Genomic DNA, 18,200 nt, shown 5'->3' on the forward strand with positions numbered 1-18,200 from the left:
CACAGTGGCTTGTGCTTGTGATCCCAGCACTTTGGGAGGCCAAAGTGGGTGGATCACTTGAGGTCAGGAGTTCAAGACCAGCCTAGGTAGCATAGGGAGACCTGTCTCTACAAAAAATAAACACAATTAGCTGGGCATGGTGGCAAATGCCTGTAGTCTCAGATACTCAGGCAGGTCACTTGAGCTTGGAAGGTTGAAGCTGCAGTGAGCTATGATAGCACCACTGTAGCCTAGGAGACAGAGCAAGACCCTATCTATAAAAATAAAATAAAATGAACCTGATAATATCTCTCCTGCCTTATGAGGACTATGGTTCAACACATATTAAGTGTTTCCAAAACTATACAACTGATAATAATTAACAGCTAACATTGTGATGAATGTATACTCTGTACCAGGCACAGAGCTATGAAATTTCCAAACATTAGTTAATTTAAAAATCGCAGTATTGGCCGGGCGCGGTGGCTCAAGCCTGTAATCCCAGCACTTTGGGAGGCCGAGGCGGGTGGATCACGAGGTCAAGAGATCGAGACCATCCTGGTCAACATGGTGAAACCCTGTCTCTACTAAAAATACAAAAAATTAGCTGGGCATGGTGGCACGTGCCTGTAATCCCAGCTACTCAGGAGGCTGAGGCAGGAGAATTGCCTGAACCCAGGAGGCGGAGGTTGTGGTGAGCCGAGATCGTGCCATTGCACTCCAGCCTGGGTAACAAGAGCGAAACTCCATCTCAAAAAAAAAAAAAAAAAAAAAAAAAATCGCAGTATTTCCATGAGGTAGAAGCTATTCTACCCCTCTTCTACGGAAAAGGAGCAAGGCTTAAAATGATGAACCAAGCCAGAAGGGGTGGATCACTCCTGTAATTCCAGTCATGTCTGGGAGGCCAAGGCAGGAGGATCAGTTGAGCCCGGGAGGTTGAGGCTGCAGTGAGCTGAGATCACACCATTGCACACCGGGATCGGCAACAGAGCAAGACCCTCTCTCAAAAAAATAAATGAAAAACAAAATGAAACAAAAATCTTCTATGCAGTGGAACTGGGATTCTTTCTTCTGAGCTCCTCCTGCTATGTACCATAGCATAGAAATTATTTTACAGGCTGGGCGTGGTGGCTCATGCCTGTAATCCCAGTACTTTGGGAGGCTGAGGTGGGTGGATCACCTGAGGTCAGGAGTTCAAGACCAGCCTGGACAACATGGTGAAACCCTGTCTCTACTAAAAATACAAAAAATTATCCGGGTGTGGTGGTGGGCACCTGTAATCCCAGCTACTTGGGAGGCTGAGGCAGGAGAATCGCTTGAGGTTGCAAGATCATGCCACTGCACTCCAGCCTGGGTGACAGAGGGAGACTGTCTCAAAAAAAAGAAAAAAGAAAAAAAAGAAATTATTTTGCAAAGGGCAAGAAAGAAAACAGAGAGAGAGGACATCGAGAAGTGGCTAAACCAAAAAGACACAGGAAAGAAAGGAGATATGTTGAGAAAAAGGTGATAAGAAGCAACGCGTGCAAATAGGGTTGACTTGGTTTTGAATTCAAAGAGCAACTATTCTTAGTAAAATGTGTTTTTTTGGTTTTTTGGGTTTTGTTTTGTTTTGTTTTACTCAAAATGTTTATGCTGTCTTTAAGAAATGGCTTTGCCATGGAAGGGCATGGTGGCTCACTCCTGTAATCCCAGAACTTTTGGAGGCCGAAGCAGAAGGGTCACCTCAGGCCAGAAGTTCAAGACTAGCCTGGCTAACATGGTGAAACCCTGTTTCTACTAAAACTACAAAAATTACCAGAACGTGTTTGCGGACACTTGTAATCCCAATTACTTGGGAGGCTGAGGCATGAAAATCGCTTGAACCTGGGAGATGAAGGTTGCAGTGAGCTGAGATGGCACCACTGCACTCCAGCCTGGGCAATAAAATGAGATGAGAGAGAGAGACAGAGAGAGAGAGAGAGAGAGAGAGAGAGAGAGAGAGAGAGACTGACTTTGCCAAACCTTGAAAATCCTATTACTTTCTGTGTCCCTGTGTGGGGTGGACAGCAGAATGTTCTGAAGTTGCTGTCCTATGACTGTTTCCAATTTAAGCCTCAACCAGAAAAATTAAATTCCAATTCTGATCTGGGTATCCTGCACCTCTCCATATTACACACCATTCTGAAGTCACCACTGGTTATTGCTGATTAGTTACTTTAGTAAGGTCTCATAGCAGTGACTCCCCTGCTACATGTGAACAGTTATTCCTTCTGCCCTTAAGAATAAATCAGGCTATTATAGACAGATAGCCTCAGAAATTATATTTATAAATCCTTCTTTCCAAAATCTGCACTCTCAAAAGTACTTCTGATCAAAATGGACTTCCCATTCTTTTCTTTTCTTTTTTTTTTTTTAAAGAGATACAGTCTTACTCTATTGTCCAAGCTGGAGGGCAGTGGCAGGATCATAGCTCACTGCAGCCTCCAACTCCCAGGCTCAAGCAGTCCTCCTGCCTCAGCCTCTGGAGTAGATAGAGCTACAGGTGTGCACCCCACACCTGGCTAATTTTTTAATTTTTTGTAGAGATGGAGTCTTGCTATGTTTCCCAGGCTGGTCTCAAATTCATGGCCTCAAATGATCCTCCCTCCTTGGCCTCCCAAAAAGCTGAGATTATAGTCATGAGCCACTGAGCCTGGCCTGGCTTCCCATTAATTCTGTGTGCAGGGTGAGAATGTGTCAGGTGTTCAATCTTAAGTATTCTGGCTTATGTGACAACTCACCGTCATGTGTCTATTAATATTTGATTGTATATGTTAAAAAGATGGGCAATCTCAAATTTGCTGGGAAAGGAACTTCTCTTGCTCCATTTTCCTATGCCTGACGTCAAATAGGGTCATTCATCTTTCTAGATAAAGTTTCTTTTTTATATTTTTTTAACTGAAAAATAAAAGGAACATGTGAAGTCATGTTTGGGTGGGGTGAGGCAGGGTGGGGTAAGCCACCAAAAGACTAACACACTTGCTTATCTACACCTGAATTTCTGTTTTCACCTCTTAATCCCTGTCCACGTGGATGATAATTAGGATACATATTATTTTTATTGTTTTATTTTTATTTTTTGAGACAGAGTCTCACTCTTTCACCCAGACTGGAATACAGTGGTACAGTCTTGGCTCACTGCAACCTCCACCTCCCGGGTTCAAGCAATTCTCATGCCTCAGCCTCCCGAGTAGCTAGAACTACAGGCGTGCGCCACCATGCCCAGCTAATTTTATTTGTATTTTTTAGCAGAGACAGGGTTTTTTCCATGTCGCCCAGTTTGGTCTTGAACTCCTGAGCTCAGGCAATCTGCCTGCCTTGGCCTCCCAAAGTCCTAGGATTACAGGTGTGAGCGACTGCACCCAGCTAGGATACATATCAGTGCTAGTCTGTTGTGCTCACTGAAGCTAGTATCATAAATGTGTTTCCATGTTTCCGCACAGTCTGCATGTCAGAGTCTACCTTAACAGCAAAGTTGGATAAATTGGGGCAGACACTTCACTTTCAAAATAGCACTTTTCCATATTTCCTTTAGAATCACGAGGCACTTGGCAGGCCGCTGCTTGGGCTAGAATTGTATCATAGCAAGGCAATTGATAATTGGAATGGGCACCAGCTGACATCTATGAGAAGTCTTGTTCTCAAAAGAATTTCCTTTGAGGGTGATGCTAGGGTTCCACTAGTGCCTGAACAGCTGGAAATTAAAAAAAAAAAAAAAAAAGAAAAGAAAAGAAAGGAAAGCAGTATTATTTCACTGTTGTTAATATTGAAAAGAAAATTTCAGTGTGCCTGGCGAGCCAGACAAAGCTACAGATGCCAATTCTTTCTGTGCACATACCCAGAATGGTGAAGCTTTTCTGAACTGACAGTAAGAACAGGATACTCTAATCTTACTTGAGTATGGAACAACAGACAGGTGCTCCCTTTTGAGAAATAAACCACAGCAGTGCCTTCAAAAGAAAGCTGTGCCTTCAAAAACATAGTGATTCAAAGGTGAGTCTGTTTAAACACTTCTCTGTGCTGACTGTTTGTAGAGACATTTTGCTTTCTAAAGGGAGGCACTAAAATATGGAGTAGGCTTGTAAATTTCCCAGGAATTTGTTAAGGAAAGGAAAGAAATTGAAGACTTAGAGTGGATACTAACGTCCTGATGCATAGTAACTTCCTTAAATTGCTAAGCAGATAAGGTGAGATTATTTCATGTAATGAGAATTTTTTTTTTTCAGATGAAAATGAGAACCTCAGGGAAGACAAGTGTGAGTGTGAACTTTGTGAGCTTGGATACATTTCGAGAAAATGATACATTTCATCTTCTTTATTACTGTGATTGAAACTTTGATTCAATAATGTCTTTCAGATACCAGTTTGTTTTCATAAAATTAGACTGTGAATAAGTAACTCAAGAGCATATTTATATCCTTAACCTTTTATGATTAAAACAAAGCTCAAAACTGTTTTAAAATGCAGAAAGCAAACAGCATTTCTTTCTTAAAACTCTCTCCTGTTCTCGATTGAGACTTTTCTCAAATATGTGATTAAAGTTTTAAAAGAATTTCAGCAAAAGTTTCTGAATGTGATAACCATTTTCCTTCTTAAAACTTTTACTCTATTAACCTTAGGTTCTTTCTAATGAGAACTGACTCAGTGTAGCTTGAACATTTTATCTAAAGTACCTGTGCAATTGCTATTATCTGCCCTGTTGAAACTTGAAATTAACACTTCTAGCGTGCTTTTTTGATGAAGGAATCATTTATACATGTTGGTACAGCAGCAGCTATGTTAGTCTAATTTAAAATTGTAGTGGCTTTCATTGAACTTAGGGAATGATTGAAAGGAAGCTGATGGAATTTTTAAAAATTAAGTCAATCAGTGAGGAGGCTTACTCTGTGCAAGACTGATAGATTCTAAATAGGACTTGAGCTCGTTTTCCCACTAAGGCAATTAACACCTGCAGTTAAGAGTTCAACGGGTGAACAAGGACTTTGCGTAGACCCATCCAATGTCACAGCTGCCTGCTTCGACTTGTATGTGCGGAATGGCAAGGCTTTGGATTGGAGTTTTTCCTCGGTTTTTAATCTGTTCATTGGAGGGTTTATGAGTATGTGTAACTTTTCTCGGTTCTTCTCAGAGCTGGGGGCTGCTGAGTCAGTGTTACAGCTCAGAATCAAGAGACATCGAGATTAGCCCCATGTAAGCAGGACGTGCTGTGTTGATTTAGACCCCAGAACAAGGGAAATCTGACTTGATGGAAATATGGGATGACTTCTTCTGAGGAACGAATAAGATAATTTTCATGACAGCTTTGGATATATTGTTGATTAGTGAATAATCCCTGTTGAACCAGAAGAGAAGAGACTTTTTTTGTTATTTAATTCTGCCCTGCCTGCAAATATATTGGGGGTCAAGGCTTCACCCTATGCGTTTTAGGGAAACACACTCCAGTCCACAACTCCTGGTCTTAGGAGCTCAGGGTCGAGGAGAGGGTCATGAAGACGCAGGCTGACTGGCCACTGGGTGGGACTGAGGCGTGAGTGCAGTAGCACCCTCAGCTCGCCACTGCGTCACCTGCTTCCTGTTGGAGAGACGCTCATTCTTGTCAGGGGAGCAGCTCTGGCCCTAACAGGCCTTGAGAAACGTCAGGGGGGTTTTTAGCCTGGAGAGTTAGTGTATCCTATGGCTCATGAGAGAAATGAGACTGCTCTGTAGTCCCAGCTACTCAGGAGGCTGAGGTGGGAGGATCGTTTGAACCTGGGAAGTAGAGGTTGCAGAGAGTTGAGATTGTGTCACTGCACCCCAGCCTGAACAGCACAGCAAGACTCTGTCTAAAAAAAATAATAATAATAAAAATAAGAGCTCCCTGAGAGCCAGACACTGTGCTACATGTATAAAGGCAAGATCGTATTTCATCCGAGACTGTCTTTTTTATCTTTCCTGGTGGAAGGGCTTATGAGGAGGACCCTCATGGCTGAACAAGGAGACAAAGCCAGGATCTTCTATGGGCATCCTTTTTTTTAAATCTTCTTAAAGTGACCGGTTAGCTGAGAAAATAACTTGTATTTAGTGGGAGCTGTAGAGTCCTATAAAATAGGCATTGAGTTCTCTAAAGGTATTTCTCTAAAGAAGTACAAGGAAGGGGCCAGACGCGGTGGCTCACTCCTGTAATCTCAGCACTTTGGGAGGACAAGGTGGGCAGAACACGAGGTCAGGAGATCAAGACCAGCCTGGCCAACATGGTGAAACCCTGTCTCTACTAAAACTACAGAAATTACCTGGGTGTGGCGGCACATACCTGTAGTCCTAGGTACTTGGGAAGCTGAGGCAGGAGAATAGCTTGAACCCAGGAGGCAGGGTTGCAGTTAGCCGAGATCGTGCCACTGCACTCCAGCCCAGTGACAGAGCAAGACTCCATCAAAAAAAAAAAAAAAAAAAAAAAAAAAAAAAAAAAAAAAAGAGAAAAAGAAATACAAGGAAGGAACCTTATGTGTCATCTGGTACAGACAGTGGTGTTGGAACTAGTTCATACCAGCCTGTGAGAGCCCATTGCTGCATTTTCAGGAATGCAGGGTGCCAATTGGAAAGTGTAGCCATTGTTAAAATTAAGTGATATATATATGCTTAAACACATGGTGTGAAAAAACAAAGATAATAAAAATCTAATGATTTTTATGGCACGTCACTGTTTTCTATGAGCTGAGGTTATTTCTGTCTACTGTATCTGTGTGTTGGAATTACTAACAGTGTTGTCATGACAGTGACTTGAAATCACACACAGTGAAGGTATTTGGAGTGCAGCTAGACAATTTATGGTTAGAAGAGGCACCAGTTGACATCCATGAGAAGCCTTGTTCTTCAAAGGATTTCCTGTGAGGATGTTGCCAGGCTCCAGCAAATGCTACAAATCAGGCTTTTTCCTTCTAGAAAGCCAGTCGTTAAACATTCACCAGCACCCCACTGGGCCCCGCCCATTCATTTTTGTGTATGAGACAGGGGCATGCAGACGAATGGTGACTTATCCCGAGTCCTGCAGCCCCTTGTAACCAGCAGCACCAAGACTAGACTTGGATCTCCCAGTCTTTCTGTTACTCCATTCAGAGATTTTAGTCCTGAAAGGCACAAGCGGGAAAGCTTGGGTTTGCCTGTGGGCTCGTCTCCAGTGCTTTTCTATTGTTGGTGACCACACTGCAGGGAATCAGGTCATACACAAGAAGGGGGTTGATTAACTAACACAGAAATCAAATTCATTGCCAGGTGGGTGGTCATCTGCTTTCTGGTTACCAGCAAGTGGGATAAATGAGGAGGAGGCAGAGATTGGATCCTGAGCTCTGACCTTAGTGCATGTGGATACAATTATTGAATGGAAGATAAGAATGAACAACACTTACCACCTCGAGAATATGTTATATATGTATTTGCTAACTTATTTTACATCTCCTTCATTAGAATATAAGCTCCATGAGGACAGGGACTTTGTCTTATGTGCCACAGTACACCCAGCTCCCAGAAAAGTGCCTGGCGTATAGAAAGCACTCAGGCTGGGCACAGGTGGCTCACGCCTGTAATCCCAGCACTTTGGGAGGCGGAGGCAGGTGGATCATGAGGTCAGGAGATCAAGACCATTCTGGCCAACATGATTAAACCCCGTCTCTACTAAAAATTCAAAAATCAGCCAGATGTGGCACCACACACCTGTAGAGGTACATGGGAGGCAGAGGCAGAAGAATCGCTTGAACCCAGGAGGCGGAAGCTGCAGTGTTCCGAGACTGCACCACTGCACTCCAGCCTGGCTGACAGAGCGAGACTCTGTCTCAAAAGGAAAGAAAGTGCTCAGTAGATATTTTCGAATGAATGAATGAACTGGTCCTTCCAATTCCTGGTATTATACAGTGCCAACTCCCAGAGGAAGTTTTGCCCAGAGGAATGTGCCTGGCAGAGCCCAGCATCAGTGACTCTCTAACCCTTTGGCTGTGAAAGTGACTACCATTTCTCTTTCCTCTTAGATGACGGAGGGCCGCCGATGTCAAGTACATCTTCTTGATGACAGGAAGCTGGAACTCCTAGTGCAGGTAAATCACTTTTGGTCAACTTTCTAAGTTTCTCTGGAGACTGATGTGGTTTCAGACTTTGGTTTGGCTGGGAATGAAGGGGGAGATGGTAAACTGTTTTTAAATCTTTGTCTGTTAAAATCTGTGAAAGAATGGCTAGGACACAACAGGGTGTTTTGTGTGTGTGCTATTTTGGTTGTGTCTGTACACCAGCCTAAGGCATTCAAGGCCAGATGTATATCTACCCTATTGTTGCAAATTTCTAGAAAAGGAAATTGCACAATGCCATTAACTACAACATAACCTAAATAACTCTTGCTGTAACTAAAATTGATTTAGTCTTCCTTGCTCAGAAGGGAGAGAAAAAGCTTTGTTCTTTTCCAGTTGAGAATAAAGAGGAACAGTCTCTGTGCTCTGTCCTCTAAGAGCTAAGCAAATCCCTTTTTACCCATCCCATGGGTTGACATTGGCATCACCTGTGAGCATCTGGAGTCACTGAGATGCATGAAATCAATCAATTAATCCCAACTGAGAACACATCCATGTCAGTGAAGTTGGAGAAGTAACTGGAATCATAGACCCTCCTCTTTTTCAACTTGCTTTTAAACAGACCGTTGTTTGACCCAAAGCTCCCAAGAATGGTGTCTCCAATTCTGACTTCAAGAGTTCACCATTCCAGATCTGTTGTTCAATGCCAATTTTTATTACATTTCCTTGCTATATATTGTTAGATGTCTATCTCTAGGTCCCGGGGTGTTGTGTCTCATTCTCTATCACATTTTGCAGTGAAGAAGTCGCAGTTCATCCGTGGGTTGAGAGGATGCCCACCTGCTCAGTCATGGGGGAAATAATGCGACTTCAAAGGGGAAATTCACGTGCACACGCTTTTGTCTCGGGTTGCCTTGTACATGCTGCTTGGAATTGAAAATGATCAAACTGCTGACTTTGAGTTAGTACTTTTAATGGGATTCAAATTATAAAGGCTATATAAATACAATGGAGGAAACAAAATAGGAAAAGGCTCACAATCACATGACACTAATTCAAGTGCTGTTCTCTTTTGGGTGGATTTCTTTCTAGCATTTTTTATATTTATATTCCTTGCATGGCTATAATCATATGTGTAATTCCACGTATCTTATTTTTCTACTTAATATTGTCTTTCACTAACATTTTCTAAGTTACTGTAATTTATCATTTTTGTGAACAGCTATATAAATTATAGAAATTGATATACCATTATTATCTAATCGTTCCCCCATTTGAGTATATTTAAGGGATTTTTAAAAGACAGTTTTCCTAGCTGGGTGCAGTGGCTCACACCTGTAATCCCAGCATTTTGGGAGGCCAAGGTGGGTAGATCACAAGGTCAGGAGTTCGAGACCAGCCTGGCCAAGATGGTAAAACTCCATCTTTACTTAAAAAAAAAAAAAAAAGACAAAAATAAGCTGGGCGTGGTGGTATGTGCTTGTAATCTCAGCTACTTGGGAGGCTGAGGCAGGAGAATCACTTGAACCATTGAGGCAGAGGTTGCGGTGAGCCAAGATCGCACCATTGCACTCCAGCCTGGGTGACAGAGCAAAACTCCGTCTTGGGGGGAAAAAAAAAAAAAAAAAAAAAAACAGTTTTCCACTATTACAGGTAAATGCCGTGAGTAACATATCCCCATATACAGGGTTCTCCTGCATTTTCAATTACGGCCTTTTTAGGCTGGATTCCATGGCCTAAAGTCATTAAAAGTCAAGCTTCTGGTTTGAATTTGGAGGAATGAGGCAATAAAGGGAAACCATCAAGTTGAGTGAGATCTCTTTAATTAGCAGAATCGTTAACTGAGAAACTTTTGAGGCTTCAAAATGCCAAGAATCAGTGTGAAGAGTTCATAGGTGAGTGGTGTGGTGTATTTTACATGCTTTTCCTGAATCAAAGCTTGGAGGTTTAGAAAGAAGCCACCTTCTAGAATGGGAATTTGAGAGCTCAAGTGGCAGTTCAAAAACTGTCTCTTGGCCAGCCTGCTTTGAGAAAAAAAATAGCTTTAATTATTGATGTGCGCAACTGTTTTGGAACAGTTATCCTCAACCCTATAAAACTAAGAAAATGTTGAATTAGGCGAATGAGAGAAGTTCACGTTTTTCCCACCGCTTTATAGAACAGGCTTTCTGTGTTATTCCCTCTTCCTGGAACATGCTCCTTCCCACACCCCCATGCCCTGGACCTGGCTGGTCTCCATTAGGTCTTTACTTCACAACTTGGAAGACACCCCATACCAGTGCTTTCCCTGACCCTCCCGCCTAGTCTGGGTCTTAGCTGCCTCTGTCCAGAGTTTCTTTCTTATGACATAGCCACACCTCACTGTCATTGGTTGTGTACTTGTTATCACTTCCTGGAGCCCCAACAGTTTGAGAGCTAGATGTGTGTCTCCATCACGGTGTATCCCCAGTACGTAGCCCAGGGTCAAGCACGTAATGTCACTAAATACAGACTCGCTGAAAGAATGGATGAACCATAAGATGTCTTGGCATTGCTTCTCCCAAAGACTTCTTGCCATAGTACCAGTTGCTTGGCAGGGGATTTAGCTTAATAAACACACACACACAAACACACACACACACACACACACACACACACACACACACAATCTGTCTATATAGATAGATAGATACACATACTATCTATATATATACATACAATCTATCTGTACATTGATATACACTCTCTATGCATAGAGACACACACTATACATTGATAGTGTATCTACCTATGTATAGATAGAAATGGTGTGTGTGTTAAGCTAAATACATATATATTTATTTATTTATATATATGGAAAGATTCTAAATTTAATTGCTGAATGAGCTTCAGCAAAACGCGGAGAAACAAAAATTAAAACTACTGAATAAAAGACAGCTTAAATATATCACTCTTTTTTCCTCCTCTGCAAAATTCTGTTGCCCAGGATTCTGTCAGGCAGTATCCTTTCTAAAGGGAATCTGGATTCTCTACCTCATCTGGACCCACCTCTAGGTTTTTAGTAAAACAATTTGACCTATACTATTCTTTTTCATATTTTACATTCATAGAGTGATAGCCCTCAGGTTCATTTATACTTTAGTCATCAAAATATATCAAACACTGAGACTGATGTTGTTGTTAAGAATAATTTCAGAGTATTTGTAAGAAGCCTTAGATGAGACTGGCCGCAGTGGCTTATGCCTGTAATCCTAGCACTTTCAGAGGCTGAGGCAGGCAGATCACGAGGTCAAGAGATAGAGACCATCCTGGACCACATGGTGAAACCCTGTCTACTAAAAATACAAAAATGAGGTGGATGTGGAGGCATGCACCTATAGTCCAAGCTACTTGGGAGCCTGAGGCAGGAGAATTGCTTGAACCTGGGAGGTAGAGATTGCAGTGAGCTGAGACTGCACCACTGCACTCCAGCCTGGGTGACAGAGTGAGACTTTGTCTCAAAAAAAAAATAAAAAATAAGTTTTAGATGAGGCAGTGGCTTTCCTGATCTTTTGGCCTGGAGCTGTAAATAGGGGGATGGGTGGAAAAGACACCTCCATTGACCCGACAAGGTTTGTAACATGGAGAGTCAGGTTCAGAGCAAGTGTTTCTGTCCCCCAGAGAAAAAATGGGTTTGCATGAGGGTAACTGACTGAAAGACATTAATAAGATGGAGCAGATCATGGAGATTAGTTTTTAGGCACAGTTAGGATAGGAGACTCATCAAAGGCTGCACCTCAGACCTTCAGAAGTGGGGGAGCTTCTGCGGCATCCGTGTTGGGCAAGAAAGCTGATGACGTTAAAATCAACTCCCCAGTTGCCTCTTGCCAGAGGATGCACTAAGCAGACAACCACGCAGCGCTGTAAACTCGGCCACTATGAGCGCAACATTTTCCTTCTCTGGGTTGCAGAGAAAAAAATGGCTGTCATCCTAATGTTTCATGCTTATTCCGTATAGCACTTTCAGATGACCAGGTGGAATCTGTGCTTCCAAATTTTCTGTTGCTCCGAGTAGATCACACGCTACTCACACTAGGGGAGGGCAGACTCATCCCTAGATCCACAGGCGATTTCCTGACACCACATCTTTACCAGGAAGCTCCTTAAGTCCTGAAATTGCACTTAAGAGCAGCTGCAAGATGGCCTGAGCCTTCAGCCACAGAGCATGCCTGCAGCCTTGGTTGTGGACACCGGCAGGTTGCATAGCTGGCTCGTCCTCCAGTTCAGCCTGCAGCTTCTGCTCTGTCTTCCAAAGCTGCTTCCACCAGTAGGAAATGTACTAAAAAAGGCCTTCATCAGGCTGGGCGTGGTGGCTCACGCCTGTGACCCCAACACTTTGGGAGGCCAAGGCAGGTGGATCACTTGAGGTCAGGAGTTCAAGACCTCCTGAAATGATGAGAGACCATTGTGAAACCCCATCTCTACTAAAAATACAAAAAAAAAAGGCATGGTGGTGCGCACCTGTAATCCCAGCTACTCAGGAGGATGAAGCGGGAGAATCACTTGAACCTGGGAGGCAGAGGTTGCAGTGAGCTGAGATCACGCCACTGCCCTCCAGCCTGGGTGACAGAGCGAGACTTCGTCTCAAAAAAATAGAAGAAAAAAAAAAGCCTTCGTCAAAATGAGAGGGGTCACCCTCATCTCAGTCTTGGAACTGCCTCCTCTGGATGCTGCAGCCAGATGTGAGGACCGAGCATGTCATGGTCAGCCCAGCTCCCCAGGTCTTACCCTGTCCTTGCTCCTTGAAAATTAATTTCTTCATTTTTTTTTTCTGACCTCCATGTATATTTTGGGGAACATTTTGAGCTCAGAGAAAGGGAAGTGTACTTTAGCCATAATGAGAATGATTTAAGTAAGAATTTCCAAACAGTGAGAGTCGCTAGATCGGGTACAGGAAGCCGTAAGTTGGGAAAATTCTGGACACTTTCTTTTGACCTTCGTAAAAATAGAGTGGATTTTCACTAGAATGGAATGGCTGAGGTGTGGCCCTTCCTTATTTGGCTCTCTTGAGGCTCGTAAGAGTAGATATCCTGTCCAGGCAGCCAGCCCAGCGCCAGAAAAACCGACCTGACCTTCCACTGTGAGGCTGGCTTGGCTCCAGGGCTTCTCCCCACCACTTTAGAGGAGTAGGTATTCTTCAGTGGCCGAATTTCTTCCCCACCCCCACTTTTTTCTTCTTTTTGTTTTGAGTTGGAGTCTTTCTCTATCACACAGGCTAGAGTGCAGTGATGCAATCTCAGCCTCATTGCAACCTCTGCTTCCTAGGTTCAAACGATTCTCCTGTCTCAGCCTCCCGAGTTACTGGGACTACAGTCCTGCGCCACCATGCCCAACTAATTTTTAGTAAAAACGGGGTTTTGCCACGTTGGCCAGCCTGTCTCAGCTTACTGCAATTTGAAACTCCTGACCTTAGGTGAGGCTCATCCCTAGATCCACAGGCAATTTCCTGACACCACATCTTTACCAGGGAGCTCCTTAAGTCCTGAAACTCTACTTAAGAGCAGCTGGATGATGGCTCAGCTCCATCAAGAGTGCAGGGATTACAGGTGTGAGCCTCCGCACCTGGCCCCCACATTTTTTTGAGGCAGGTTCTCGCTCTGTTACCCAGGCTGTAGTGCAGTGGTGCAATTACAGCTGACTGCAAACTTGACCTTCTGGGTTCAAGTGTTCCTCCCAACTCAGCCTCCCCAGTAGCTGAGACTGACAGACGTGCGCTACCACACCTGGATAATTTTGTAAATTTTTAGAGAGGCAGGGTCTCCATAAGCTGCCCAGGCTGGCCTCCAACTCTGGAGCTCAAGTGATCCTCCTGCCTTGGCCCTTCTCAAAGTGTTAAGATTGCAGACATGAGCCACTGCCATGCCCGGCCCTCCTTCCCTTCAATGATAGAGCTTTACACATAGGAGTCTGCTCCATCCCCTCCATTCTGCCACTATGAACCTCACACCTTGCTTTCTGTAGGGAGTTGCCCCATGATGTGAGGCCCCCTTCCAAGTTCTAAGCTGCCTTAGGATTTCTGTGTCTCTCCCCTCTGACCCAGTCCCTTAGTGGCCATTGGCAAGACATTTACAGCTGTTTACTATGTGCAAATAGAGGAACAAAGTGTCCCTACAATTCTGAGAAGTGGAGCAAACTGTGACTGCTCAGTGTTTTCTAAGGGAAATAAAGATAGCAATTAGATTATTGCCGTGTATTACACAGGGCTTGTAATCCTGAGAAAGCAACCAAGACAGAGCATTTGTAAAGATCTAAGCTGCATCTCGTGGCACAGTAGCTACCAACCACACGTGGCCATTGATGAAAAGTGCAAACTGAGACGTGTGCAAGTATAAATCACTTGCCAGAGTTTGAAGACTTCCTATGAAACTTAAGTAAAATGTCTTGAAAATGATTTTTGCCTTGGCGAATCCATATTAAAATGATAATATTTTGGATATATTAAGATAAATATATAATAAAATGAATTTCACCTCTTAGCTTTTTTAATATGGCTACTAAAAAAATTTTAAATCTTGGGGCTGAGCGCGGTGGCTCACGCCTGTAATCCCAGCACTCTGGGAGGCCGAGGCGGGTGGATCCCGAGGTCAAGAAATTGAGACCATCCTGGTCCACATGGTGAAACCCCGTCTCTACTAAAAATACAAAAAATTAGCTGGGCATGGTGGTGCATGCCTATAATCCCAGCTACTCAGGAGGCTGAGGCAGGAGAATTGCCTGAACCCAGGAGGCGGAGGTTGCGGTGAGCCAAGATCGCGCCATTGCACTCCAGCCTGGGTAACAAGAGCGAAACTCCGTCTCAAAAAAAAAAAAAAAAAAAAAATTAAAATCTGGGCTGGGCATGGTGGCTCATGTCTGTAATCTCAGCACTTTTGGCAGGCAGATCACAAGGTCAGGAGATAAAGATCATCCTGGCCAACATAGTGAAGCCCATCTCTACAAAAATGCAAAGAATTAGCTGGGCGTAGTGGCAGGTGCCTGTAATCCCAGCTACTCAGAAGGCTGAGGCAAAGGAATCACTTGAACCTTGGAGGCGGAGGTTGCAGTGAGCCGAGATCCCACCACTACATCCAGCCTGGCGCCAGAGCAAGGCTCCATCTCAATAAAATAAAATAAAATAAAATCTTATATTGGGCTCACTTCTGTGGCCCACATTATATTTCTTTTGGATGGCTATCTCTAGAGCAGCAGGCCCAAACCTTTTTGACACCAGCGACTGGTTTCACGAAAGAATTTTTCCACAGAGGGGTGTGGGGGGATGGTTTCCGGATGATTCAAGCATATTACATGTATTGTGCACTTTATTTCTATTATTAGTACATTGTAATATATAATGAAATAATTCTGCAGGTCACCATAAAGTCAAATCAGTGGGAGTGCTGAGCTTGTTTTCCTGCAGCTAGATGGTCCCACCTGTGAGTGATGGGCGACAGTGATGGCTCATCAGGCATTAGAGTCTCATAAGGAGTACCCAGCTTAGATCCCCGGCGTGCGCAGTTCACTGCAGGGTTTGCGCTCCTGCGAGACTCTAATGCTGCTGCTGATCCGACAGGAGGCAGGTCTCGGGCAGTAACGTGAGAGATGGGGAGCGGCTGTAGATGCAGATGAAGTGTCTCTCAGTGTTCGCCTCCTGTTCCTAACAGGGCATAGACCGGTACCAATCCACAGCCCAGGGGTTGGGGGTTCCTGCTGTAGAAGACAGAGGGAAAACAATTTAAGCTAGAGAAAAAATTATGAATGCAATAGAATTGTTTAGGTTTACGCAGATGTAATACTGGATGTTTGGCACAATAATGACTACATTTTACGATTCTTTCTCTTTTTCTTTTCCTTTTCATTCTGATCCATAGTCAGACATGTTGTCTATTATGCCACTGGCCCCTCGACTCCTTTTTCTTTTTCTTTTTTCTTTTTTTTTTTTTTTTTGAGTCAGAGTCTCACTCTGTTGCCCAGGCTGGAGTGCAATGGTATGATCTTGGCTCACTGCAACTTCCACCTCCTGGGTTAAAGCGATTCTGCCGTTTTATCCTCCCTAGTAGCTGAGATTACAGGCACCTGCCATCCTGCCCAGCTAATTTTTGTATTTTCATAGAGATGGGATTTCACCGTGTTGGCCAGGCTGATCTTGAACTCCTGACCTCAGGTGATCTACCTGCCTCAACCTCTCAAAGTGCTGGGATTACAGGCATGAGCCATCACACCCCACCTACAATTCTTTATAGAATTTATATGGAGCGTATCTTGTGTAATCCTCACAGTAACTATGTAAACTAGGTAGCAAGCAAACAGAAATTCAAAAAGATTAAATAACTTGCTCAAGGTCACATAACCAGTTAAGTATATGCAGCTTCAGCACAGGTCCTCTGATAGTATAGCCCATTCTCTTTTCACTGCGCCACAACCAGTATATGTAATAAAAACCTGTGACATCATCTATTAAGAGTTCACCTGGAGCCGGGCGCGGTGGCTCAAGCCTGTAATCCCAGCACTTTGGGAGGCCGAGGCGGGTGGATCACGAGGTCGAGAGATCGAGACCATCCTGGTCAACATGGTGAAACCCCGTCTCTACTAAAAGCGCAAAAAATTAGCTGGGCATGGTGGCACGTGCCTGTAATCCCAGCTACTCAGGAGGCTGAGGCAGGAGAATTGCCTGAGCCCAGGAGGCGGAGGTTGCGGTGAGCCGAGATCGCGCCATTGCACTCCAGCCTGGGTAACAAGGGCGAAACTCCGTGTCAAAAAAAAAAAAAAAAAAAAGAGTTCACCTGGAACATGGCTGCTCCGCCAGCCCCTGAGACCAGCGCCCTAAACGATGGCAGTTAAAGACTTTAAACCTTATCCCAGGTCTGTAACTGAAGATGGGCTTACCCAGGTCTTTCATTCCTTTCAACTCTGCTCCTAATCTATCTGGGAAAGCCTTAAAGAGATGACACATCATCATGGAGGACATCCGTGTCATGTATTAGCCTTGGGCTAGCAGGTGTGGAAGAAACATCCACAGCCGTGGATGAAATAATTGCTGCCTTCCTGTCACTGTCCTCTGTCTGACAGTGATGCTGGTGCTATTCTGTCCTGAAGGTCAAGTACATTCATGTGAGCTATCAGTAAATTAGCATTGAGGGCAAGTAAATAGTCTGGCCTATTACGGGCTACAAAAGTGTATGACTTTCAAAAAATCTAGAACTGTAATAGTGCTACCTAAAATAGGCGAATGAACTTGGGCTCTCTCTTTTTTGTGTTTTTTGAGATGGAGTCTCTCTCTGTGGCCAGGCTGGAGTGCAGTGGCACGATCTCTGCTCACTGCAACCTCTGCCTCCTGGGTTCAAGCGATTCTACTGCCTCTTGAGTAGCTGGGATTACAGGCGTGCGTACCACACCCAGCTAATTTTTGTATTTTTGTTAGAGGCAGGGTCTTACCATGTTGGCCAGGCTGGTCTCGAGCTCCTAACCTTAGGTGGTTCGTTCACCTTGGCCTCCCAAAGTACTGGGATTATAGGCATGAGCCACCGCACCTAACCTAACCTTGGATTCTCTAGGCACAGGTGCACACCCATATTCATATTCACCCTCTTAGCCCAGCCTTAGTGACTTCTGTGGTCAGTGATACTCTGCAAAAATGCAAGAGATTATTTTCCACCAAGTAAAGCAGGAATCCCCCCAAAGTGTATGTTGCCAAGCAGAGAAGACAATGTTGCTTCCGTATCTTCCCAATCGCGCAGTGTGGGCAGGTGTGCCCACTGTGGTCTGCCGGCTGGGCCATCTACTGAAGCATGCTCCAGGTCTGCCATCTGCTCCTGTCTGGTCTAGATCCACTAGGAGTTGCTGTCGCAGCCAAGGGCTGGGAAGGCGTATGCAGAAGCTGGGAGCAGACGGAGGGACTCAGTGTTATGAACCTTCTGTCCGGGACCTCCCAGGCCACCAGGCCACCTCCTAAAACAAGAGCCAAAGGGATTCAGGCAGCCCTGCTTTGGGCTGACCTCACACCTCCCTGCGATCCCATCATCATTTATTAGGCTCCTCTCTGTGAAGCTGGGCACTCCACCAAATGAGCAAAACAGATGTCTTCGCAGCCCCCCGGGGGTGGCTGATAATATTTAACATTTGAAAAGCACATGGTGAAGAAAGACGTGTTAAGATACAGAGCACAGACAGATAATGCAA

At 44.3% G+C, this 18,200-nt stretch overlaps 1 protein-coding gene across 13 annotated transcripts in view; it reads left to right on the plus strand.

Annotated features, from left to right (window-relative positions):
* FRMD4A (FERM domain containing 4A) overlaps window positions 1-18,200 on the plus strand; it is a 682,989-nt gene that overhangs the window by 455,998 nt on the left and 208,791 nt on the right. For all 13 annotated transcript variants that reach the window (XM_074405013.1, XM_074405018.1, XM_074405014.1 and 10 more), the window contains one exon: window positions 7,995-8,060. In XM_074405013.1, the coding sequence (XP_074261114.1) occupies window positions 7,995-8,060 (66 nt within the window). The remainder of the gene's footprint in view (window positions 1-7,994; window positions 8,061-18,200) is intronic.

Source organism: Saimiri boliviensis, chromosome 8, assembly GCF_048565385.1.
Source record: "Saimiri boliviensis isolate mSaiBol1 chromosome 8, mSaiBol1.pri, whole genome shotgun sequence".
NCBI classification, from domain to species: Eukaryota; Metazoa; Chordata; class Mammalia; order Primates; family Cebidae; genus Saimiri; species Saimiri boliviensis.